The sequence below is a fragment of the Pelophylax lessonae genome (genome assembly GCF_965119305.1).
Source record: "Pelophylax lessonae genome assembly, chromosome: 2".
Lineage (NCBI taxonomy): Eukaryota > Metazoa > Chordata > Amphibia > Anura > Ranidae > Pelophylax > Pelophylax lessonae.
The window spans coordinates 169,322,947-169,348,900 of NC_138769.1; the positions used below are offsets into that span (position 1 = coordinate 169,322,947).

Sequence of the window (25,954 nt, forward strand, 5' to 3'; positions counted from 1 at the left end):
CTAAACAGAAGGCATCTGTACGACTCCCTTCTATCACAAATCCAAAAAATTAGAGGTTTTTTTTTAACTTAGGGTGCATTTATACCTGTGAATGCCCACGACACTGATTACATGCGAGCACTCCTATGAGGGTTTAAGCTGCAGGAAGCTGCAAGAAGTAGCCCTAGTGAAAGCAATGGTAGGCAATGGAAGACAGTTGAGTTGTGGTTTTACCACACACCTAAAGTTTACAATACAGCTTAAGGGGGCTGTTCTGTAACTGTTTTTGACAGGTACCCATCCTCACTTCTGGGTGACCATGCCATGGTGAAGTCCCCAGAAGTTTGTCACCCTACACCTCTGGGCTATTCACAAAGCACAGCGTGCTTCGCACATGCACAGTAGGGCACTGACCATGAAGCCGCAAGGCTTCACTGCCGGTTTCCCTTACAAAAATGGTGGCGGAAGCACCTGAGAGTCAATTGGGGTGCCGACATTGCAGGATTCTTGGACAGGTAAGAGTCCTAATATTAAAAGTCAGAAGCTACAATATTTGAGGCTGCTGACTTTTAATTTTTAAGTGGGGGGGGGGGGGGGCGCTGGAGCTCCGCTTTAAGATTGATAATATTTTCTCATACCGAAAATGATTCTCTCATTCCTCCATTATCTGCAATATTTTCTGCCAAAGTTTTTGTTCCTTTTACCTAAAGAAAGATACAAGATAAACAATGTTAGATAAAAATAAAGAATTCAGTACAATGTTTGGAATTACTGTAATGTTTACCGAATAGTTAAACTTTTTCAGTGACAATAAAAATCCTTCCTATAGACAGTGTTAAGAAAAACCCAAATTTTGTTTCCCTGGTGGGAGAATGTTCTTACTCCGATGTTAGTCATTGGTGATAATCTCTTCTACAAAAATTTTATTTTAATGTTGGAATGGTCAGCATGCATTTGCGGACTGTGTTACAGAATCCAAAACAGGTATTGCGTTGAGGCAGCTATTTATGGGATGGATAACTAAGGCTGGGTACACACAGGCTGAAAATTGGCTGAAAACCATCGGATTGGCAGGAACCGGCCAACTTTTTGCCAGTGTGCACAACTACCCATCCGGCAGAAGCTGGTCTTACAACCGGCTTCTGTCGAATGAGCATGCTGGAAGACCAGCATCTGATCAGCACTCGCAGCCAAAGGCTGTGAGCACTGATCAGGGTGTTCTGGCTGGGGGGAGGGCAGAACACAATAGCTTTGCAGGGGAGATCGCTGCACTGGTATTGCTCGTGTTAGTATGGTGAACTGCTATTTTTCTGTTCAGCCCGTTGGGTTGAATGAAAAAAAACCTTATAGGAGGGATTTCAATAAAATTGCTGTGCCACATTTCTGGCATTAATCCCTCCTGTTAATGTATTGCACCAAATTCATGAAGTATTTGCAAAACTTTTGGTTCTGACAGTGGCTCATGTACTAAATTCAGGCAGTTCTAAAGTGTGCCACTTTTACATTGTGTTGCCACTTTTCATTGTGTCGCTTTGAATGCTCCAAATGTGGAACTAATTAGGAGCTAATTAAGACCAGCTCTCTTTTGGTGGACATAGAGAAAAACTGGCTCAGACAGATTTTTTGAAAGTTCTGGATGGGTAAATGAATTTGGCGCATTCTTCACCACTTAGAATGCATGATAGTCCCTTTCGCAAAATCTGTCTGCGCCAGTTTTTATGAATTCTAAGGATAGTGTGTACCCAACATAAGGTGAAACACAACTACACAATGTCTAAAAAATAACAGATTACTGAAAAAATGCCACAGAGTATTCATGGATCACATCAGAAAATGGAAATGAAACTGTTAATACCACACTGCTGAACTGAACACTGTGGTTCGTACAAGTGCCTAAGATAAATTTCAAAAGCAATCCCTGTCTTTGTTGAGCACATATATTTCAGGACTAGACTGTATGCTTGGCCTTGACTTCTGTCTGTGTTGGCAATAAATTTAAAGTGAGGAAATATCAGGAGTACGGCACCCCCCCTGGTAAACTAATATTATGTTGGGTAGAGCTGCCTTCAATTTAAGTAGTAATACTTAAATAAGAATATGGGTAGTAGTGAGGCGCTGCTACTGAATGGTGTAAAATGCAGAAGAAATATGCAGGATAATTTTTTTTTTACAATATTGTTATATTATAAACACTTCATGCAATATTTATGTGATCAGGTGGCGCCATTTCCCATGTTAGGGTGACTGTTTACTGTTCACTTTATTTAAAATAAACATATATGACAGTCAAAGAAAATTATGTGATTGTGACTGCACACTCAAAAAGTGCCAAAATGAATAAATTCCAATAATAAATAATGCCACATAGGTGATACAATGCTAGTGGAGGACCGTGATGTTGGTCCTAAAACGTGCCAGGCTCAGATCTGTGCAATATTTAATATTAAAATTTCAATTAATAAACAATAAAAGGTGTCATGCACATATGTGTGTCTAGGGTACACCAAAAGAAATGCTGTATAGTGCAATAACACACAACTCTGGACATAAATCAATGGTATATACACAATAACGTGCTCAGTGCCATACAACAAGTTTTAAACAGTGAGGGATGATCCCCCTAATTATTCAAAGCAACAATGACAAACAATAATAAGTGTCCGTAAATGTGATGCCAATTCCTGTGATTTTTTTCTTCCTTTAGTGCTGTGCAATGGTGCAAAAAATTCTGATCATCCACCCAGTAGGTATTGGCCACTTAACAGAGGCACTCAGGCCTCTGGGACCTAAAGTGCCTGTAGTGCTGCTCTTTGTGCCCAAAAGAGAACACAGATTCCAGGGACCGCCGTTCAGCTATGTGACGTGCGTTCCATGGTGCGTGTCAACCTCCGCTCCGACCAGCCGCAAAAACCGAATGTGATGTAGTGTCTAGGAACCTCAATGCATTTCGCCCAGATATGGAATCATCAGAACCTTTGATTTAAAGTGTATGTTACCCTAACATTTCATATTCATGATATGTGTCTGTTGCACCGTGAACTTATGTTAAAAAGGATCCTGCTCTCTTTGCTTTGCCTTTTTTGCGTGAAATACCTGGTGATCATGCCAATCCTCCTGCTTTCCTATCGCAAACTGGCCCCACTAGGCATGAGATCACATCCATCTCAGGGTGAACAGCTTTATGGCTATGCTGGTAGAACAGCCTGCCAATTATTAGACTTGTGCCTTCATGCCCCCGCCCCCCCCCCCCCCGTACAGCTATTCACTTGGAAGATCAGTGCCCTGCTGTTTCTCTACCCCTAGCTCTCTAAGCTTTTTATCAGTCTGAGAAAAGAGATTATATAATTACTTATACTGTACAAAAAAGAAAAAAAAAACACTTAAAAAAAAAAAAATATATATATATATATATATATATATATATATATATATATATATATATATATAGTATCTCACAAAAAATGAGTATACTCTCACATTTTGTAAATATTTTATTATATCTTTTCTTGTGGCAAAACTGAAGAAATTACACGTAGCTATAATGTAAAGTAGTGAGTGTACAGCTTGTATAACAGTGTAAATTTGCTGTCCCCTCAAAATAACTCAACACACAGCCATTAATGTCTAAACCACTGGCAACAAAAGTGAGTACACCCCTAAATGACTTTATACTTTTTTTAACTTCATAGGAAAGATTATGTGTGGTAAAATAGATTTAAGATAACAAATAAACTGTTCTACTGCTGTTAGTATTTCTTATCCAAATTATCTGGTTTTTCTAGCTTTCCATGCTTCTTTTTTTACTTATATTTTGATTCCCTTCCATTTTTGCACAGCAATAGCAACTACTCACTATTTTAGACTGGTTCCCACCTAAACCAGCATGTCTGGGCAAGATATTCTGTTTTCCTTCAAGTAGATTATTTTATTTACCAAAAGTTTATATGGCATTATTAAATAAAGGCTGATTTTTTTAAAGTTCAATTCTGGAACACAAGAAACATAAAAAAAAAAAAAAAAAACCCGTGCAGTCGCCCCTCGTCACTGCAAAGGTTAATTGCTTGTTAGGTCAAGATGTACAAGGATAGAGACCACTTTCATTTTATTACCTGTAGGCTCCTTCCATCTGGGTGACCACTTCTGTAAAGCGCTCCAGAATGCAGTTGCATGCCTGCTTTCTTCACACACAATGAAGGGTTAATAGCCTTGCATTGCGTGTGATGATGCAGATAACTGCCGACTTCAAGGGGTTTTTTTTCCATCACATGGTTGGGCTTTAAAGTTCATGTACTGCCAAAAATCTTTTTCAGAAGGCTTAGGACCTCGGTCAGGTTTTACGGCTGTCCTAAACCCTATTAGAGAGATTTGCTCCCACTTCCTGTTCTGCTAATATCAGTTTTACAACACAGGAAGTGAGGGGAGCTCTCAAATGGCTATACCAACAAAAATATATTTTCGTCTGTGTCCCTGTTGCAGATTTTTCATAACTTCCAGGCTAGTGAAACCTTTGTCAGCAAAATAGAAACTAAGGGGAAGCCTTTCTAATGAGGAAATCTTTCTAAGGGATACTCAGATAGCAGTAAAACCTGAAAGAGATTCTAACTTTTCCCAAGTCTATCCAAAACTTTTTAAAAACTTTTTAAATTTAACATAGTTTTTGTTTTAAGATCATTCTGGGGTTTTCTTGAAAAACTTACATTCATGCCAGCTTGTTTCCAATAATAATCATTGTACTGTTCCACAATACATTTTGTTCTCTCCTTAAACCTCTCCTCAGATTCTGTGGTCCACCATGGATGCAAATTCCCATCTTTGTCATACTTGCGACCTATATAGTGTTCATAAATGTATAAATTATTTTTCATAAATAACACTTTAGGTGACACTAAACAATATCTGTATTCTAAAAAAATAATCCATGCACATCCACTAGTTAATTGTCCTGTAAATTATTTTCTATTAAATTGTTTCTTAATGTGTTTTCCTGCCTCTTTGAAACGTCCTCACTGAGCTCGCAAACCTCTCCTTTTCCCACTTGTTTCCATTTGTTTGGAACAGGCAGCGTACATTAATTGAGGTCATGTACACTGCCCTAAGCACAATAACACCCATAGTCCTTAAGCTGGCCATACACTATACGAAAAATCGCTCAAACTGATTTTCGAATAACAAACACTAGGCTGTGAGAGCAAATATTTTTGCCATCATGTAATGACCGAATTTTATTTGACAAATCGTTCAATACATTAACCTTTAAATGTATCGTTCATTTGGCAGAAAGTTTCCAAACTTGTCCTTCGTTTTTTGGCTCAAAAAACTTCACAACCGATTACCGATTTGCGCCCAATAAAGCAGAGCTCCACCCAAAAGGGGAATTTAAGCTAGGGTACCTAGTCGCGGGCGCCAGGGAGAGGAGAGGATGAGAACTGAGAGTTCCGGCAGCCGCATCGATGGATTCTGGAAAAGGATCCTGGAACACTTTTTGTAGCAGCTGACTTTTAATAAACACAAAAATGACTGTAACTCCGCTTTAACAGGCTAAAAAATGAATGAACTGTCCAAATGACAGATTTTCAAAAGATTTTTCATCTAGTGTATAGGCACCATTAGTCCATCTCGACAGTGAGAAAGAGAGGGTGGTCTCACTCCTACATACAGTGGAACCATGAAGAATGAACATAGTCATCTTTAACATCAAGTCGGATCAAAGCAGTAAAAAAAAAAAAAAAAAAAAAAAAAGAAACATTGGAGATTGAAAGCAATAGAAGGCATTGCTTGAAGTTAAGATTAAATACTTGAATCTTTAATTTCTATTTCTAATGACCCTGGTTTTAATGGATGGTGGTTGGATATTCTGGGGGACTATCCAAAATGACTCCTGCTTACTGTATTGGCAAAAGCAGCTTCTTTGGACAGGCATTCCCACCAATCAGGTTTAGGGTATTTTTTCATAACTTGCTTGATTTCCTCTTGTCCCATTTCTCCTATGATGGGAACATCTAATATCCTTATTCTCCCCCTACAACATCACAATCTCAAAACTGTGTCTTGGAATGTGGCTGGTTTAAACACATCAATCAAGAGAAAAAAATATCTTGATCCGTAGAGTATATACATTCTGCTAGAATTAGAAGTGCCAGTGGAATTCTTTTCGCTCTGTAATCTTTATCATCCTCCCCGCTTTACTTCGCCCATCTTACCCAACTCCTTTCTGCCACAGAATATCCTAATTTGGTAGTAGCTAGAGATTGCAATGCATCCCTAAATCCATCTCTTGATCATTCTAATTAAATTAGCACCACACCATCCACCATTTACAAGGGCCTACACTACCTACTGTTTGGCGGTTACTCCATACTACTGGGCAGGATTACATGTACTGCTCCAAAGCTCATGTAAGTTTCTCAAAAATTGATTATATTCTCTTTTCTCCAAAGTTCACCGCTATATGCAGATTTTCTCTTTCCAACCACTTCCCTATTATTCTTTCCCTTAATATGTCAACTTGCATGCTTAACCCTCCAAAACTGTAAACCTTACTAATTCAGATCATCTTAAATGTTTTCATTGGGGCCAATTACTTTGATGATAATATATCCCACAGGGACACACCCGTCCTCCTTTTGCAAAAGTGGCCTCTGTGGTCATATAATTTCTCAAAAGACTACCAAAAAAACTGCTCAACTTCTTTGGCAGGAAGCAGTAATTCTTTTAAATGTCTTGGTAACCTCTTATATAAAACAAACTAAACAAATAATACATTTTACATGTGAGCCAATAAAATCAGTCCTCTTCTCAACAAACTTACCAGACTTCACAGGTCGGACATCATAATCTTAAAATAACAGATCTCAACATTCAATCTAGCTCCACCTGCACAAAGTCTGCAGCTATAGTTTTCAAACGCTGCTACACCCATCTGTACACTGTCCACTCCTGATAGACCAAGCTAGATTACCTAAACTCACCTCTGACCACCGTGAGCAACTTAACTCCCCAATCACTTGTTTGAAAATCCAAAAAGCCATCAAATGTTCAGCTAACAATAAAATCCCTGGACTAGATGACTACCCAGCTTACTTTTACAAAATACCTAGCAATGTAAATATTCCCAGTACTCACAGATCTTTACAATTCTTTTCCCACCCATATTACTTCATACTCTGAATTTAATGAAGAATATACTACCCTAATCTTAAAACTGGGAAAAATCCTGAATATGTTAATTCCTTCCTTCCAATATTGTTACTAAATATAGGCTACAGATTGTTAGCCAAAATCATGGCAGATCTTATCAAAACCCACATTCCAACATTATTCACCCCCCACCAGTTGGGCTTCCTTTGCAATAATATAAACACTCTACCATAGGCATCTAAGCTGCAATTGCAGTTACAGTCCAAGCCAAACAGCATCCCTCATCTCTCCCTCCGTTGTTGCTAAACCTCAAAAGCGAGAATACTTTCAACAAAATAAATTGGCCTTTCCTAAATCTCATTCTTTCTTCCAGGAATTTTGGGCATGTCTTATATTCTTTTATGCAGTATATTTACCATAAACCTCATAAAAAACTATTTATCAACAACCAACTTTCTTCTCCAATTTCAATATCCTGAGGCACTAGGCAAAGATGTAAGTGGATAAAAACTGCGGTATCCCTATTCAATAGTATTATTAATATTATAAAGTGCTCATAAAAAATATTCACATGCAGTGCAGTATAATAAAATATGGAACAACACCTTGTGTGTACCTATCCCTTTATTTGGTGTAAACAAATCTATTCTTACCTTGGATACTCTTAATTTGCCAGGATTTCCTCTCACTTCCTGTTTTGGCTATGGGACAGGAAGTGAAGGGAAATCACCACAAAGGGAAATAGTTGGGGAAAAAAATTACAGGGGACATATCCTTTCTTACTCTATCCAAAATGAAAAAAAAAGAAAAAAAACGTTTTGCCTATAGTTCTACTTTAAATACTATATTACCTCTATCACTAAAAAAATGTTCTTAGAAAGACTGGGAAAACTCATTGGGCAAACTTCTAGGATATCCTAATCCAAGCAAAAAAGCTATTTCAACATTATACAACTACTACTCAGCAGCCACTGGACTACACCTCAACAATGGCTGAACTTAACAAATGGACTGGGGCTTTCCACTAGCTTCAAGTTGTCACTCTCATAAAATCATTATGTTTATCCTTGGGGACAATACAAGACATGATGTGCCATGACAGGATGCTACAGTTTTTCCACCATTCCTATATATCTCCACATCGCTCTTGCCACATGGACCTAAGCTCTTTCTTTTGCTGCCTGAAATGTGGACATCTGGATGCAGACTTGCTCCATGCCTTCTGGGTATGTCCAAAAACTAAACAATTTTGGAACACAGCAGTGCACTAAGCTACCACACACTTAGTAAACTATTTACCTTTAACCCCTAAATGGGCACTTTTTGGCCTAATTAACATCCAAGGCATCAAAATCTCAAAGAGGCTGAAAACTAATTCTAATTATCATTTTTCTTGTAGCATTGAAAGCCATTCTATATAAATAGATTTATCCTGAACCAACACCAATTCCTTGTGTAAAACTATCCTATGTTCCAAATAGAATGGGTGGAAGCCTCCTTACATAAGGAATCATGGGTCCAAAAATTCTTTGATGTCTGTCTGGGAATCTTTCCTTTTTTTACCTTGCCTATGGATACCCAATAAACCATAATACAGTGTTTCCAATACATCCAATGGTATCAAACAAGATTGTTAACCTCCTAACTGACTACCTACCTTCATCCTAAACTAAAATATATTTTATATTCTAATAGCTAGGGCCTCCCCCCTTTCCTGCAACTAGGAACTGCTACTTCATTCTCAGACTATACTAACAAACTCAACATTGTCATTTTTGGATTGTTCCACTGGCAAAATGTTGTGGCCATTCTCATTGTTAATGGCATTTTCTCATAAAGAAAAAAACATATATATAATTGAATAGAATTATTTTTAAACCTTTTTAAATAAATACATTTTTTTTTTAATGAATGCATAATTTGTTAGATTTGGTATATTTTATATCTGTCTGGTGTTTTTAACAGATAATAAGAATAATAATATTGTGAATTCACTTCAACTAGTCGTTACATTTTACTCTAGTCTTTTATTGGCATTGAAAGTTTTTTTTTTTTTTTATATAGAAGCAAAGTTAATTTGTTGAGAACCAACTCATTTTTAACCTAATATACCATTTACTGTAAACACAAATTTAGGATCCAATTTACTTGATGAATGTTAAAGCCTGGAGCAATAATGCTAAAGTGATTATGACATCTCACATAAAGACTTTAACTTTGTATGCCAGGAACATCTAGTAAGAGGGTAAGAGGTTTAACCAGCTGTCAAGCAAGCAGAAGACTGGGCTGATCTGCTCAGCTAGTTTTCCCTAGTCCCCTTAGTGAGTGAAAGGGATTATAATGGTAAGTGATGATGAGGATAAGAGATTAGTGAACGAACTCCTGATTCTTGCAAATTGGTCATATCAAGGCATAACAAACTAAGTGTATATTTTCTGGAAATTGGTTTCTATTAATTGTACAGTTTTTCATGGAATTTGCTATTTTGACAATTTGGCAGTAGTAGAATTGCCAACTTACAGTTGTCCCTAAAAATAATCATACTGTAGGAAACCGCATGTTGATCCACTCATCCCTAAAGATGATAATGACATTCTCCAACCAGCACAATATTGTCATAGTTGTGGCAATATGTATGCAACACACATCAAGCAACAAGTGGTTGCCAGAAATGGAAAAAAAGTAAAGAGGTTCTTTGGAGGCACAGGCTTTCGTATCATAAGGTCACAAGGCCACTCAGTAGACCATGTGGAGATCTAATTACCACTCAAGTGAGGTGAGAAGGAATGTGGACTCATGAGGACTCAAGAGCACTCCACCATAGCTAAAATGAGTAAAGAGATTAGAAAATGAACAAGTCTTTTAAATCATGCTGACTATGCTGTTAAAGATCTGGCAATAACCTGGCAATTTTTAGGAATATGCTCTCCATTATTTAAGGTTTGCAAAAATAAGAAAAAACAAGCAATAATATAGCACAGACTGGGAAACATGCCATTCTTATCTATTATGAAAGAGAAGAAAGGCCAAAACAGCACTGGTCTTATAAAGGGGGTTCTGCCAACATCCCAATACATACTAGAAAGAAAATTAGTACCCTAGTGGGACTTTACAGGCAGATTAAGGGAGTAATAGAGTAGGACAACAAAACACAATAAAAAGTACAAACAAACTTAACAACTAAACTTAACATAAAAATGACCACATGGTCAGTGGTAATTGCTAAGGTAAAAGCAGACATCTGATGACATACAAAAATGTAAACAAAGCACTAGAATACAGTATCTCTAGAATACAGAGATACTGGAGAACCAAACTGGCCAATGTAAGGTGTCAGGCTAGAATCTTGAGGTGTTCACAAGGCAACCCAACGCGTTTTGGAGCTAAATGATTTTTCCTTTTTCAGGGAAGAAGAGGGGTGCCAAAGTTCTACAATAAAATAATATACTGGTAAGAAACATATGTTCATAACAGAAAACAGGAGAGTCTCATTAGAGCAGATGATATATGTATACTTACATATATTCATCATGAAAAAGTGCATATAGAGGATGTGTATTTCCACACAGTACACCAGACTGGCTCAACCAAATAGTGTAGGTGTAGTCACCCGCGTTGGGTTGCCTTGTGAACACCTCAAGAATCTGACCTGACACCTTACATTGGCCAGTCTGGTATCCAGCATCTCTGTATTAGAGGGTGCTTTGTTTACATTTTTGTATGTCATCAGATGTACGCTTTTACCTTAGCAATTACCACTGACCATGTGGTCATTTTTATGATTGTTCTACAATAAAGTATGTTTGTACTTTTTATTATATTTTGTTGTTCTACTGCCTGTAAAGTCCCGCTGGCATAGGTGTGCAGGCAGGATGTGGTAGGTGTGCCTGGACACACCCTAATCACCTAGTACGCATTATCATTATCGCTCTGTCTAGCAGCGGGGAGATGGGAAAGATCTTCCTCTTGCCAGCACTGCCATAAGAGATGTGCTTATGCCCTTTTCTTTCACTCTGCTGGCAGGGAGATCAATGTGCCAGGACCATATATTTGTAGACACACACACACATGTGTGTTTGAGCTTTGGGGAGCACACCCTAATGCAAAAAGATGCACACACCTATGCCTACGAGGGTACCGTTTTTTTTCTATTCTTATCTATTATGGTGGAAATATAAAAATCACATTGGAAAAACCTTTTATTGTACATAGATTCCAACCACATGTACCAACAAATGTATGTATCTACGTATATTAATATTTAGCTATGCTAAAAGTAATAATGATAATAAAGGAGCAGCACTAGTTATTAAGGTCAACAGTCTCATAATAATAGAAAAATAGCTAAAAACACTCATAAGGTATATTATGTAAAAACAAGATTAAAAAAAAAATCGGTTGAAGAATTAAGAAAATGCATAAAATGTGGTATTTTGTATCAGAAAACCATATTAGTAAATCTAAAAAAAAAAGATTTAATCATTGTCAGATCCATAATTTATTTAGAAAACATAGATATATCTATATTTTTAATTACCTAATAATTTACATCATCTTTTTTAGGCCAAATATTATTGTCTTTTGTGGGTCACAGGAGTGCATTTACTTTTGCTCTCCTCTGACCCAGAATCAGCTGACTGTGGACTAAAGCCTCTGTAAGTGTCCCAACCGTATTGTCAGAATCCACACAGCTGCCTAATGAATAGTTGGCACTGGCTCTCAGCACATGTGATTGCTGGAGGCAATCCAGTGATTGCTGGAGGATCAGAGCAGAGGGTGGTGAATAACAGTCACCACTCTCCGCTCTGAGCTGACGGAGAACTGAGTGATTAGTGGTTATGTGATCGCTCAGTTCTCTGTTTTAGAGCGGGTGGGGGACAGCTGCAGCATCACACTGATGCTACAGCATAGAGGTGAGTATTTTTTGGTAACCTCATGCATTTCCTTTAAAATTATTTCTTGTTGAAACATTCATATGCTTTTCTAATGGTTAGTGAGATCAAAGCAACATTAATTTTGACAGTAGTGATGAGAAAAAGTGTATGGAAACTTTTTCTCCAATGAAGACATTTTTAACAGTGTACTGTATGTGGTTTTGGTTTGGGAAATTCCATTGTAACCAAAATCAAATGTTAAAACCAAATTAAATTTTGAAGTATTTGTTGGTATTATAAAATGTATTGACAATATTTTTTGCACCAGTGTATGGCCAGCTTAACACAACATTAGGCCCTATAAAAATATAATAGACCTGTTTTTCACATGCCCTAAAGTGTATGCAAACCCTAACAATAAACTATTATAAAAAAAAATATTAATATTACAATATCTATTTTTTTGTTCCTTATTGGTTTGGTAAATATACCATTGAAAGTGCCGTTTTAACTTTCTGTGATCAGTTGAGAATGCTTCACTGAAATTTCAAACATTGTTATAATAACACAGTTCCTGTACTAGGACGACGATTCTGTTTGTGCATTGGCACAGTAGAGTGAGTGAGTATTGTCACCTGAGGACAGAAAGGGGATTATATACCTATACTGGAGTATGCAAAATCTGGTGCAGCTTTGCATAGAAACTAATCAACTTCCAGGTTTTTTATATCAAAGCCTAATTGAACAAGCTGAAGTTAGAAGCAGACTGGCCACCATGCATGGCTGCACCACATTCTGATTGCACCAGTTTTAGTAAATCTCCCCAAAGTGCATTATTGGCAGTATCAGATGATTTTAGGGAGAAAAAAAAGAAAACTAACCACATCTAAGGACTGTCTAGCTGCATCAGTGGTGGAACTACCAAGGTCGCAAAGGTCGCACTTGCAACCGGGCCCTGGAGTTCCGCCACTGTGGGGGGGCCTAAGAGCCAAGACTGTGGCTCCCCGGTGGCTGTAGGGCTCTGAACTGCGAGTGTCTCTCTCTCAGCCCAGAGCCAATGCTGACAGTTCCCCCCTCCCCTCCCCAGTATGAATGGGAGAGGATAAAGAGAGCTAATCAGCTTCTGCTCTCTTCCTGCCCCCTCCTCCTGTGCCTGCCCCACCCACCCTCCACAGGAATTTTATGCCTCAGAAAAGGGGAAGTGTGGGTGGGAAGTTTTTAAGCCCAACAGATGCTCAGCATCCATCCACTGTTAGTGAAGTCTTCCCCCTCCCTCCCTTCTCTCTCCTGCCTCACAGTGAGTACTAATGTAAGATGGACACAGATGTAAGAGAAGCTTTGGTAAGTAGAGTCCCCTTACATCAAAGATACCCTTTACACCAGAGTCCACAGCATTCCCACTACAGTGGAAATTCAGTTGACTTTGATATAAGGGGGGGGGCTCTGTGGACACTGATTTTAGGGGAGCTCTGCAGACTCTGATGTAAGTGGGGCTCTACAGACTCTGGTGTAAGGGGCACTCTGTAGACTCTAATTTAGGGGGACTCTGCAGACTCTGATGTAAGGGACCCCTGATTAAAAAGGAATGCTGGGAACTCTGATGTAACTGAGAATTTTGCGAACTTCGATGTAAGGGGGCTCTGGAAACCCTGATTAAAGAGGAATGCTGGTAACTCTGATGTAAGAGGGGCTCTGGTTACCAGATCATCAGAATCACAGTTGCCCTTTACACCAGAGTCCGCAGCGTTCCTACTTACATCAAAATTTCCTCCTTACATCAGAGTTATCAGTGTTCCCCCTTAAACCCTTAAATTAGAGTCTTTAGAGTTCTCCCTAACATCAGAGCCTGCAGAGTCTCCCCTAACAGTGTAAGGGAACTCTGCGCATTCAGATGTAAGTGGAAACTCTGCGGATTTAGATGTAAAGGGGAACTCTACAGATTCAGATGTAAAGGGAGAACTCTGTGAAATTTGATGTAAGGGGGGACTCTTGTGATTAAATCCATATGATTATTTAATCATATGATGTTATTAATTCAAAAAATATATGTATTGTGTATACTACAAAAAATGTTTGCCATGCACTGATAAAGTGTTCTGGTTTGGCTTAAAGAAAAGGTGGAAACTCTACCCAAGACGGTAGGCAGGGGGCCTGCTGTGGGACCATAATAAAGGACCCTGCAATGAGAGTAAAGGGCCCCAGGATCAATAGGAAGGGCCCTTGGCTCGGAGGGAAAAGGGGGTCAGGGGGGCCCTTCATGAATTCTTGTACCAGGGCCCTGAAGGTTCTAGTTACGCCTCTGAGCTGCACTATATTAAATTTTAGCACTAGTAAGAAGGTCCAATCAGCAGAGAGCACTTGCACTCTTTCCTCCTACTGAGCAGTCGCTTCAACAGATACATTTCAAAGCTGGCTTAAAAATGTTAAATGTTAGCATTTTTTCAAGGCCTAAATGATAACTGCTATAAGATGTGATAATAAAGAGATAAAGCCAAATCATAATGAATCAACGTATTTTTATGTATATTCTTTTATATGAGATATATATATATATATATATATATATATATATATATATATATATATATATATAAAATATTTACCATTACTGTCAAATCCATGTGTGAACTCATGGCCCACAATTACTCCAATCGCTCCATAGCTGAGGGATCTGCCAAAGAAGAACATGTAAATACTATTAAGTACAAAAAATCTCCAACATCCTCTCTTCTGATGAATAGCTCAGCTTTCCACTGCATCATTTATTTTCTTATCAGGAACCAGCTAGGATTCAGAATTTAATTATTCATTTTCACAATGTTGCCTGGGAATATCACAGATCAAAGATGAAATGGGATCATCGGCTGCCAGTTCTAATCATTTCCCGCTGGGAAAGTTGGCAAATGTCTGACACTGATGCATGCAAATTTAGTTTTCATTATATTTTCAGGTTGGCGGTCAGTTTCCTCTTACCTTCACAGCAAACAGGAATCTTCAAAACTCTATCTTGACAGTTTTGTCACTGTATTTGTTTTTACACTGCTTCAAATCACCATTTCATCTGAGATGTATAAAATAATTACAATGCTCCTCTTTCTAGCTAATCAGTAACCACACACAAGCAGATTCCAAGACTGATAAGATCTGCTTTCACGCTCTTTCATTGCCAGGACTTATTGCAAGTACCTACAGCTTTATCCCTAACTCAAACATTGCATTGTGGCACACATGTTGTAAACGACTTTTACATTTTCTAAGAAAAAAAGATATTTGTGAACAAATAATTACAGAGATACATACATTGTCAGAGGTGATTCTCATTCTGGTTTCAAATAATGGGCTGTTTAAATGCTTTTATTTATTTAAAGAGAGCCAGCCAGTTCCCTAAACAAATCCAATTGGTAGGTCCCATCATTAGAAGAGGTGATATACTCAATTGTCTGATGGTTGATGTCTTCTAACTTCCTTGCTGCCTCCACCAGACTCTTCAGTATTCAACACCGAGAGTGTCAGATGCCTTTGTCCTCTGCCATGCATGGTAACTCTATTTTCAGACCCCTACACAATTACAGAGTTCAACAGCAAAGTAGGGGTCAGAGAATTGATCCTCAGCACAAAAGGAAGGCACAGGCATCCAACACCCCTAGAAGTGTCAAAAGCTGAAAATTCTGAAAGAGGATAGCGAATGGCAGGAGGGTATGATGGGCTTGTGTTTGGATTTCTTTGGCAAACTGATAGAGTCTTTTTAAAGTAATTCACAAGCAGTAATCCCTTGTATTGCAGAAGTGAATACTGTAGTATAAATACCACCTTGATACCACTCCAAAGACCTATCTTAAACTGCTGATTCAGGAGCACTTCTGTGTTTTGTCCCCTATTGTACTATTACTATGTGCTAGATCGTAGAAGTCCTCAAATCCATGCAAATAACAGAAACCAAAAGCACTCAAGGATATTTAGGCTGCAATATGAAAAAGCAGGGGGGAGGGGGAGAGGTAATTGGGTGTAGCTATCTTGGTCCATAAATCTACTCCAATGGGACTCTTTAATAAACTTTTTAACCACACAAGGGATTAAAAGGAGCCAGAACTGCTAAGCCTAAACTACAAGTCAGCTGTATGCAAAAGGAACTTGGAAAATGTTACTATAATCTAAACAGCTTGTATTTTATCATATGACAGGGATCATTTTCCTACAGTTACTATTGAGTAAAACGTCAGTGATCACATCATTTGTTGTCTATTAGCGACACCCCACTGTTCGGTTCGCACCAGAACATCTCGAACAGGGAAAAAGTTCTAGCGAACATGCAAACTCTATTAAAGTTCATGGGACACGAACATGAAAAATCAAAAGTCCTCATTATCTAAAGGCTTATATGCAAGTTATTGCTATAAAAAGTGTTTGGGGACCTGGGTACTGCAGTGGGGGACATGTATCAATGCAAAAACATTTTTGAAAACGATCGCTTTTACAGGATCACTGATTTTAATGATCCTTAAAGTGAAACAATAAAAATGAAAAATTACTTTAAATATTGTGCCTCGAGGGTCCACTTAATGTGCCTGTAAAGTTGCACATCTGTACGATGTTTGGAGCCTGCTGCAGCAATACTGACTTTTCTAAAGGAAAAAAAAATATTTAAACGTACTCTCAGCTGTAATGTATTGTCTGCTTTTGGCAATACAGAATAAAAAAAATGAAAACAACGGCATAAGGTCCCCCCCAAAATCCATACCAGACCCTTATCAGAGCATGCAGCCTGACAAGTCAAGAAAGGGGGGGGTCGAGTGAGTCCCCCCCACCCCAGAGCACCCTGTCCCCATGTTGATGGGGACAAGGGCCTCTTCCCAACATCCCTGGACTGTGGTTGTCGGGGTCTGCGGGTGGGGGGATTTTTCAGAATCTGAAAGTCCCTTTAACAAGGGGGTGTAAATGGGTACCAGATACATCATACTCCTACCCATTCGCCATAAAAGTGTACAAAAAAAATAAATACATAAGACAGTTTTTGACAAGTCTTTTATTCAAAAATAAAAATAAAAATAAAAAATAGTGTTCCCCCAATCTAAATCCATCGTCAATCACAACGCCCGCCGACCCGAAATAAGAAAAAAGGGAGGACAGCAATTATGCCCTAAATATTATTATTGCTGCTGCATCACAAAAAAAACAAACAATTAAAAAAAAACTGCTGACACAGAAGGAAAAATACCTGTGACAGCAGGTATTTTGCAGCAACAGAACCTGATGCTGCTGCTGCAAAAAAAAAAGAAAAATGAAAAGAAAAAGAAAAAAATATATATATATCAATGAAAAAAAAATGAGATCAGTGGGGTGAACACAGACGTGTTGTATACACCAACACTTCAGTAGCACCACTACACTGTGTTACACAAGAATTACAGCACAGCACTACACTGACTGCACTACACTGTGTCACACAAGAATCAGCACAGTACTACACTACATTGACTGCACTACACTGTGTTACACAAGAATCAGCACAGTACTACACTACACTGACCGTACTACACTGTGTTACACAAGAATCAGCACAGTACTACACTACATTGACTGTACTACACTGTGTTACACAAGAATCAGCACAGTACTACACTACACTTACTGCAGTACACTGTGTTACACAAGAATCAGCACAGTACTACACTACATTGACTGCAACACATTGTGTTACACAAGAATCAGCACAGTACTACACCACACTACACTGACTGCAGTACACTGTGTTACACAAGAATCAGCACAGTACTACACTACACTGACTGCAGTACACTGTGTTACACAAGAATCAGCACAGTACTACACTACACTGACTGCACTACACTGTGTTACACAAGAATCAGCACAGTACTACACTACACTGACTGCACTACACTGTGTTACACAAGAATCAGCCTTACACTATACTGCACCGACTGCATTAAACTAACTGAAAGCACAATCCACTAACTACCTGCCTAATCTTCACTCCTAACACACTACATAGGGCTGCTGTGTAATCAGCCTTTTATAGTGTGGGGCGTGGACTTAGCCCTTGAGCCACGATTGGCTAAAGGCACCCTGCCGTTGACCAATCATGGCTCTGACAGGACATTGTGCGGAGATTGGCCAAAGCATACAGGTCAGGTGCATGCTTTGGTCAATCACAAGCACTTAATGCACTGCAATCGGGCAATGCATTATGGGGTGCTCGTCGGTCCGCAAACTTCCCACTGAGCTTCAGCGAACACACGAACACCCAATTTTCGAGTCGAACGTACGTTCGAATCGACCATAAAGCCCATCACTAATGTCTATATCACAGTATTTTTGTGCCAATTACATTTGTTTGCTAATTGCTTCCAACTAACATTTTTGAATGAAATAAGCAATGGCAGCCTACATATTTTTTGCCATTACAGGATTCCTTTAAGCCGAACCTGCTTGGCCCCCACTTTGTTGTTCCTCCCCAACTGCACACACTCTCCTTTGTTTTGACCCCCTATGCCTTCTTTAGCTGCTAAGATCAAAGAGAGACAGCCCTTTCTGAGCTCAGAATTGTTCCGTTCAGAGCACTAGACTAATAACCAAGGGCTATCACAGAGAGGCAGTCACATGCTAATCTATACCCAAAAAGTAATATTTTCTTTTCCCCCTGTCACTAAATAGAGCAGCAGGGGAGTGCAGGAAAGGTAAGTATGTGTTGAAGAGAGCATTAAAGCAAACTAGAATGGGCAAAACAGATATTTGCTTTCATTAAGAGACTTTCTGAGTGCACTAGCAACATATGCTGATTACTTAAACAGTAAATATTCCCCAAAATCCTTTTTTTTGTGGTAATACATCCAGAACAATAAGCATACAAATGAGATAGAGAAGATCTGGGTTAGACTGACTAAAAAAAGAGTGGAAGAGGGATGGTTCGTAGGAGGGAAAGGCAAAAAGTGGACAGATAAGTATCAACAATGCCTCAACAATAATGGTCTACAGAAAATATTGCAGAATTAATTGCTCTGCACTTCTCTCCTTTATCTTCTTTGATCACCAATGGTGTTAGACGAATCCTCAGTCATGGAGCTCTGGGCTTAGCCACCACTTTGAAACTAGCAATTATATAACCATCCACAGCAATAAAGTTCCAATTAGCATGTTCAGATTGGTATACCTTTATACTATATTGATGGATACATTTTATATTTTTTCTATTTCTCTGAAATGATGCGGGATATTGCTAAAAATGGGAAATACAAATTGTAGACATTTTAACAAAATGGAGATAAACACTGACATTTGACTTTTTTAAAGCTTTCAAATATATTATTGTGTTCTTTAATGGCATTTTCTGCTAGAAAAGTAGAGTGCTCACGTTGACCTGAGCTGTTTAAAGCAAAGGTTATTATTGTTAATTTTTCATAAGGTCAAAACTAAAGAGGTCAACAATTATTTCAGGTACTTAGAGAAGCCTTTATACTTAATTGGGGAGTTAGAAAATTGAAACATTGGCAAACTGCCTTCATTAAGCCTTTTACAACAAAATAGCTATATATGAAAAATGCTAAAATCAGGGATACTAAGCTCTAAGCGCCCTTTCATTAGAGTGGAAAGGCAAGGCTTTGCACATTTTCAGGAACTATTAGGCAAGTAAATTGCACATCTCAGAAAGATTTTCCAAACACAGATATTTTGCAAGTGACGCGGGCTTTCTGAACAAGTCCGCCTGTCAGTTTTTCAGGCGGACCTGCTCGGACGCCCCATTCACCTCTATGGGGCAACGGATGCCAGCAGTGACATGTCCACTGACAGCCACTGCTATTCGATCCTATCCTGTCCGTAAAAACAACAGATGGATGGTAACCTTATTTTCCATCAGTCTGGCAGATCAGATGGGATCAGATAAAAAAGGACAGGCGGTCAGTTTTCATCTGATCTCCCATAGAGGAGAATGGGGCTCTGACACCTCTGTCTCTGCACAGTAAGCAGAGACTAACCTGTCATCTGCCCGCTCAGCGGGGATCGGCAAAGTGGAATCCGCTGGGCAGAACGCCCGTGTGAAAGGACCCTAAATAAACCACACTGTGCTATAACTGGCCTTTACCATTTCTGCTTTATACCTGCAATTCTGTTTATTTTTTTGGCTTTTATTTCAGTTATACTTATTGGATTTTAGACCATAACAATCTATCCACTGCTTTCAACCAGGCTTTGATAATGAAAAAATGGATCAAAGCAACCGACCACCATATATATATGGTGGTTGGTTGGTCTAATCTGTGTGCTTATTTTTCTTATCATAAGCTGGAATAGGGGTTGAAATTACTTGAAAATGACAAAGCGTATAGGCAGTATGGCAAACTGAAAGGAGGGTTTATAGTATGTATAGTAACTAGATCGACCAATATATTTTTTTTACCGCCGGTACCGATACCGATATTTTGGTCATCGGATATTGGTATCGGCCGATATTGGTCGATATTTTCAGACATTAAAAAATCTTTTTTTTATTTATTTTTTAATGTCTACAGGTACTGTGGTGGAGGGATCTGGACCCCAAACCCTCCTCTGCACTTAAAAGCATTCAAAACGCCAAGTTTGGCTGTTTTGAATGATGTAAGTTTTTGAATTTGGCGCCGCCAGCACCCAGAAGTGATGTCATGTCATGACATCACTTCCGGGTACTCGGCGGCGCTGAATTCAAAGAAATGGAGACCTGGTCAGATGGCGGCAGTGCAGATGGAGACCCGGTCAGACAGCGGCAGTGAAGGTAGGATGCCTGGGTCTCCCGGTGGGACAGGAGACCTGGATGAGCCGCAGAAGGCAGCGGGAGGGGGGGACATCCCCTCCCGTTCCTTGGAATGAGAGCTGAGCGGCTTCTCAGCCGCATCGGTTGTCATTACAACACAGCCGACCATCGGCTATGGACACCAGTACCGGGGTGATGCCTCTAGCTGCAGGCATTACCCCGGTACAAGCACTTTCCCGAAATATCGGCAATATTGGTAAATCAAAAGGCCGATTCTGATATATCGGGCAAGTGCATATCGGCCCTCGATATATCGGCTTTGCCAATAATTGGTCGATCCCTGGTTTACAGTCAAATTGTAACATTTAGGTATGCAAAAGTGCACACAAAATCTGGAACAGCTGTGGATAGTTACCAATCAGTTTCTAGGTTTTAGCCTCCGTTCACCACAGTGCGACTTGTCATGCCATTTACCCGTTCCAAATAACATGACAAGTTGCACCCCATTGCCAGCAATGGAACCATTCATATTGGCATGACTCATGTCACAGCAATTATGAAGTTAGAAGCTGATTGGTCACAATGCACAGCTGCACCAGATTCTGTGTGCATCAGTTGTAGTAAATCACCCCCATAGTATTCTTATCAAACTGTAAAAGCACATAAAAGCAAGCCTCAGCTGTCCTCTGTAAATTCAGACATTGTAGAAGAGTACATATTTAATCTTACAGAAGCAGAAGCACTGAAGTATTATTCTCAGGTGATCCAGGAGATTCTAATTTTAATTGTATTGTAGTGTATATGTAGTTTTTGAAACTGAACTTTTGTTGTGGTAGCTTTACGAAATAAATTTATGATCTTGTGCGCAGATGTTTTATTTTTATGCCCAACTGAGATTATGTTGTTCTCTTGGTAGTTAATATTTTTCTTTTTGCAGAGTTTAGGGCTAGTTCAGGGCCGGATTAAGAGAATTATGGGCCTGGTGCTGAGGATTTTGGTGGGCTTTAAGGGCTGTGCATCAGCGTGCGCTCTGAGGTGAAAGGGTGCAGCTGAACCGGCCCAATGCTATGGAAGTCCCAGGCTTCCATAAGAGCCCTACATGGGCGTGAGTGGCACGCCCTGAGGTGAGGTTGAAGGGCGCAGCTGTGCAGACCTAACACAACATTACAGAAGCTAAATACCTGGCTTCCCTTAGGATGGCCCGCAGTGCCCGTTATTAATCCCACTACAGGCCCAGGTGGTGCATTTGGAATGCAGGACTGGTCATGCCAGGGGAGATCACTTCCTGTCGACCCGTTGTTTTCTGGTACATGTAGGAGAGGGGTGCAGGGTGTACGTGGTGAGTGGTACATGTAGGAGAGGGGTGTGGAGTGTATGGTGGTGGGTGGTACATGCAGGAGAGGGGTGTGGAGTGTATGGCTGTGGGTGGTACATGTAGGAGAGGGGTGTGGAGTGTATGGCGGTGGGTGGTACATGTAGGAGAGGGGTGTTGAGTGTATGGCTGTGGGTGGTACATGTAGGAGAGGGGTGTGGAGTGTATGGCTGTGGGTGGTACGTGTAGGAGAGGGGTGTGGAGTGTATGGTGGTGGGTGGTACATGTAGGAGAGGGGTGTGGAGTGTATGGCTGTGGGTGGTACATGTAGGAGAGGGGTGTGGAGTGTATGGTGGTGGGTGGTACATGTAGGAGAGGGGTGTGGAGTGTATAGCGGTGGGTGGTACATGTAGGAGAGGGGTGTAGAATGTATGGCGGTGGGTGGTACGTGTAGGAGAGGGGTGTGGAGTGAATGGCTGTGGGTGGTACGTGTAGCAGAGGGGTGTGGAGTGTATGGTGGTGGGTGGTACATGTATGAGAGGGGTGTGGAGTGTATGGCTGTGGTTGGTACAAGTAGGAGAGGGGTGTGGAGTGTATGGCGGTTGGTGGTATGTGTAGGAGAGGGGTGTGGAGTGTATGACTGTGGGTGGTATGTTTGGAAGAGGGTTGTGGAGTATATGACTGTGGGTGGTACATTTTGGAGAGGGGCAAGGAGTGTATGGCGGTGGGTAGTATGTGCAGAAGAAGGGTGCAGATGGTATAAAAGTATATGGTGTGAATGAGTCCTAATTTATTGGTCCAGCACTGCAGAGCCCATTTGGCAGTGCCAAGCATGGAACAATTGAAGTTAGCTGTACAGCACTAGTACTGGGCTCCTACGTTGCTGTCACTGACCCTCCCCCTACCTCCCCCTATCTCAAACCCCTTCCTCAAGCCCCTGCACACAAGTCTCAACATCTTGCATAACCCATCAACTCACCTCCCTCAACATATCCCGCAGAACAAACTTCTGCAGGCATCCTCCCAGCGGGATCATTAGCAGCCAGAAGCTCCACCTCCACAGTCTTTTTGCAAGCAGCACTGGAGGACACTAATAGGGGAGCTGGGGAGTGCTGAGAGAGGTCCACCAGTGCCCATCAATGCAGCCTCACCAGTGCCCACCAATGCAGCCTCACCAGTGCCCACCAATGCAGCCTCACCAGTGCCCACCAATGCAGCCTCACCAGTGCCAATCAGATCAGGTTCATCAGTGCCCATCAATGCAGCCTCATTAGTGCCCATCAATGCAGGCTCACCAGTGCCCATCAATGCAGCCTGATCAGTGCATGGAGATTAGAGAGAGGAGAGCTGCCGGATTACACAGAGCGGGGATCTCCTGCTTACCCGGCGTTGCTGCTGTCATATGAAATCCTGCCTCCTGGACCGGCTCCTATGATAGACTTCAGCAGTGTGCTGTCTATTGGAGGAGCAGGTCCAGGATGCGGGACTTCATATGACAGCAGCCATAGGGTAAGCGGGAGATTCTTGCTCTGTGTAATCCAGAGGTACTCGCCCCCCCCCCCCTCTCCCCTCTGAGGCAGCCCAATAGATAAGTATAATAAGGCTTACTTGTAGGGAAAATAAATATCTCTTAAATGTGCACTGTTTTGGAAGAATTTACCCTGGATGCAGCCAGTTGTGTCACTGTCACATGCGCTCTGAAGGTACGGCATACCTTGCTGGACCTTCGGAGCATTGTGCTGGAACTAAGGGCTTCTAGGACTGGATACAAATTGACCCCCACTAATCAGCCAGCCCATACACAGCTATAGTACAGTGTTGTGTGCAGAGGTGCTGTTTAGCTTCTTCTGAATGCAGCAGACTATCTGCCCTGTGTGCCCCTGTGACTGTAGTGTGAGCTGTAGTAGATAATTGGAGACTAGAGAGGATCCAGCAGCAGCACTCATTAGTTATCAGCACCTGAGCCCATGAGGATCCACTACAGTTATATGATGGATTTGGTATTGTGTTGTTTTCCTAAACTCCCACAGACAAAGTTCTCTCTCTCCCCTCCCATAAAGTTACATTTGGTAACTTCTTCCCTGCCTGGATGCACGTTCTGATATAAAACAGCCTGTTACTGTGAAACTCACCCCTGTTCTTCCTGTCACAAAGCCATGACATAGCCCCAGCCCCACACACAGTAGCTGCCGTGATTTACTTACTGCATGTGGAGGAGAGACCGACGTTCCACTGAAGCTGTCTGCCGGGAGGAGGGGGGAGGACTCAGAGGGAGGGGAAAGAGCAGCAGAGTGACAGACTGCCCTCAGCTCAGCCAATCATAGATCAGCTATACCAAAACTCAGACAAATGTAAAGCCTCCTGTTTCTCCTCTACCAATAACAGGCAGTCAAAAACTGCTCTGGGCGGGATCAGAGCTCCCAAACCTGCCGCCCAATCAGCCCTGCAAACTTCTCTGATGCCCATAACACATCCGTACCCCGGCAGCTGTCTCTCTGTGTCCACCCTGAGTGCTGTGCAGCCGGGCTGCTCTGTTTACAAGTGACAGAAAATAGTGGTGACAGAATCTGGCCAGCCAGGGCCTATATTATGGTAGGGGCCTGGTGCTGCAGCTCCAATAGCCCCTATGTTAATCCGGCCCTGGGCTAGTTCACACTATAAAAATGTTCTCCAGATCCGTTCCAGGTGCGTTTCTGCATGAGTGTTTTTGATGTGTTTAGGGATGCGTTCCAGATGCTTATTTTATTTTTCTTGTTTTTTTTTCCACTCTACTGTGGCCCAGTGCATTTTTTTAAACGTATAGGTGCATTCTTGTGTGTTTTTAATGCATTTTACCATGTTTCAGTGCAGAAAAAAATGCAGCATGTTCTACTTGTTTTATTGAAACCAGAATGCACTGGAACTGAAAGCCCTGGTGTAAACTATGCCATTGAAAACCATGTAATCTACTTTCTATGCGTTTTAGATGCAGAAAAAAAAGTACCGGAACACTTGTGGTGTGAAGTAGCCATGGTGAGAAGGTGGAATACCAAAAACACTTGGCTCCTACAGTTGTTCTGGATGAAGTTAACAGAAGTGGAATTAGCCTTCTATCAGAGATCAAAGAAAAGTGACCTCTTGGACCGCAGCTCCCTAAGGCCCCTTTCACACATATGGTCCGTTCAGTTCATCAGTTCAGTCACGTCATATGTATCAGTTTTCCATCCGTTTTTCATCCATTTTTCATCCTCTTTTCGTCAGTTGTCATCCGATTTTCATTCGTTTTTCGTCAGTTGTCATTCGTTTTTCATCCGTTTTTCATCAGTTGTTATCCGTTTTTCATCCGTTGTAATCCGTTTTTCATCCGATCCATTTTTTTGACGGATGAAAAATAGGGCATTCATCCATTCAAAAAAACGGACATTGTCGGAAGCAGATGAAAATGGATGTTAACGGATGATCATCCGTTGTCATCAGTTTTTACATAGAGATACATTGATGTCCATTTTTCATACGTCAACGGATGGATGAAAAACGGACAAACGGACAGCATGTGTGAAAGAGGCCTTACCAGTAGAAGTTCCAGCAGCTACTGCATTGACCCCTAGCTCTAGTCTCCCCCACATGAACAGCTTGGGTGAGGTCTCCTTATATATATTGGTGCTGGATGATGTCACAGCAAATTTTCAGTTATTCACTTCTGGAATACACGTTTGAAGATTTTTCACTTCATTCAAAAGGACTATTTGCCCTTATTCACTCTTTTTTTTATATATATATATATATATATATATATATTTGCTTGTATATGTATTTTTCACAATGTTATGAATTTTCACTGATTATCATATGTTAATTATCTATAGGCGGTGCACATTTCTATATCAATACCTGCTTATTGCTTCACAGTATACAATCGTTTATTGCTTT

General features: G+C 40.5%; 1 protein-coding gene across 1 annotated transcript in view; it reads right to left on the reverse strand.

The window, feature by feature from the left end:
- The window catches only part of PHEX (phosphate regulating endopeptidase X-linked), a 309,157-nt gene that overhangs the window by 11,634 nt on the left and 271,569 nt on the right, over positions 1-25,954 (reverse strand). Inside the window, exons 17-19 of the mRNA XM_082245817.1 lie at positions 14,594-14,661; positions 4,677-4,807; positions 618-683 (exon numbers count right to left, since the gene is read on the reverse strand). Of these exons, the coding sequence (XP_082101943.1) occupies positions 618-683; positions 4,677-4,807; positions 14,594-14,661 (265 nt within the window). The remainder of the gene's footprint in view (positions 1-617; positions 684-4,676; positions 4,808-14,593; positions 14,662-25,954) is intronic.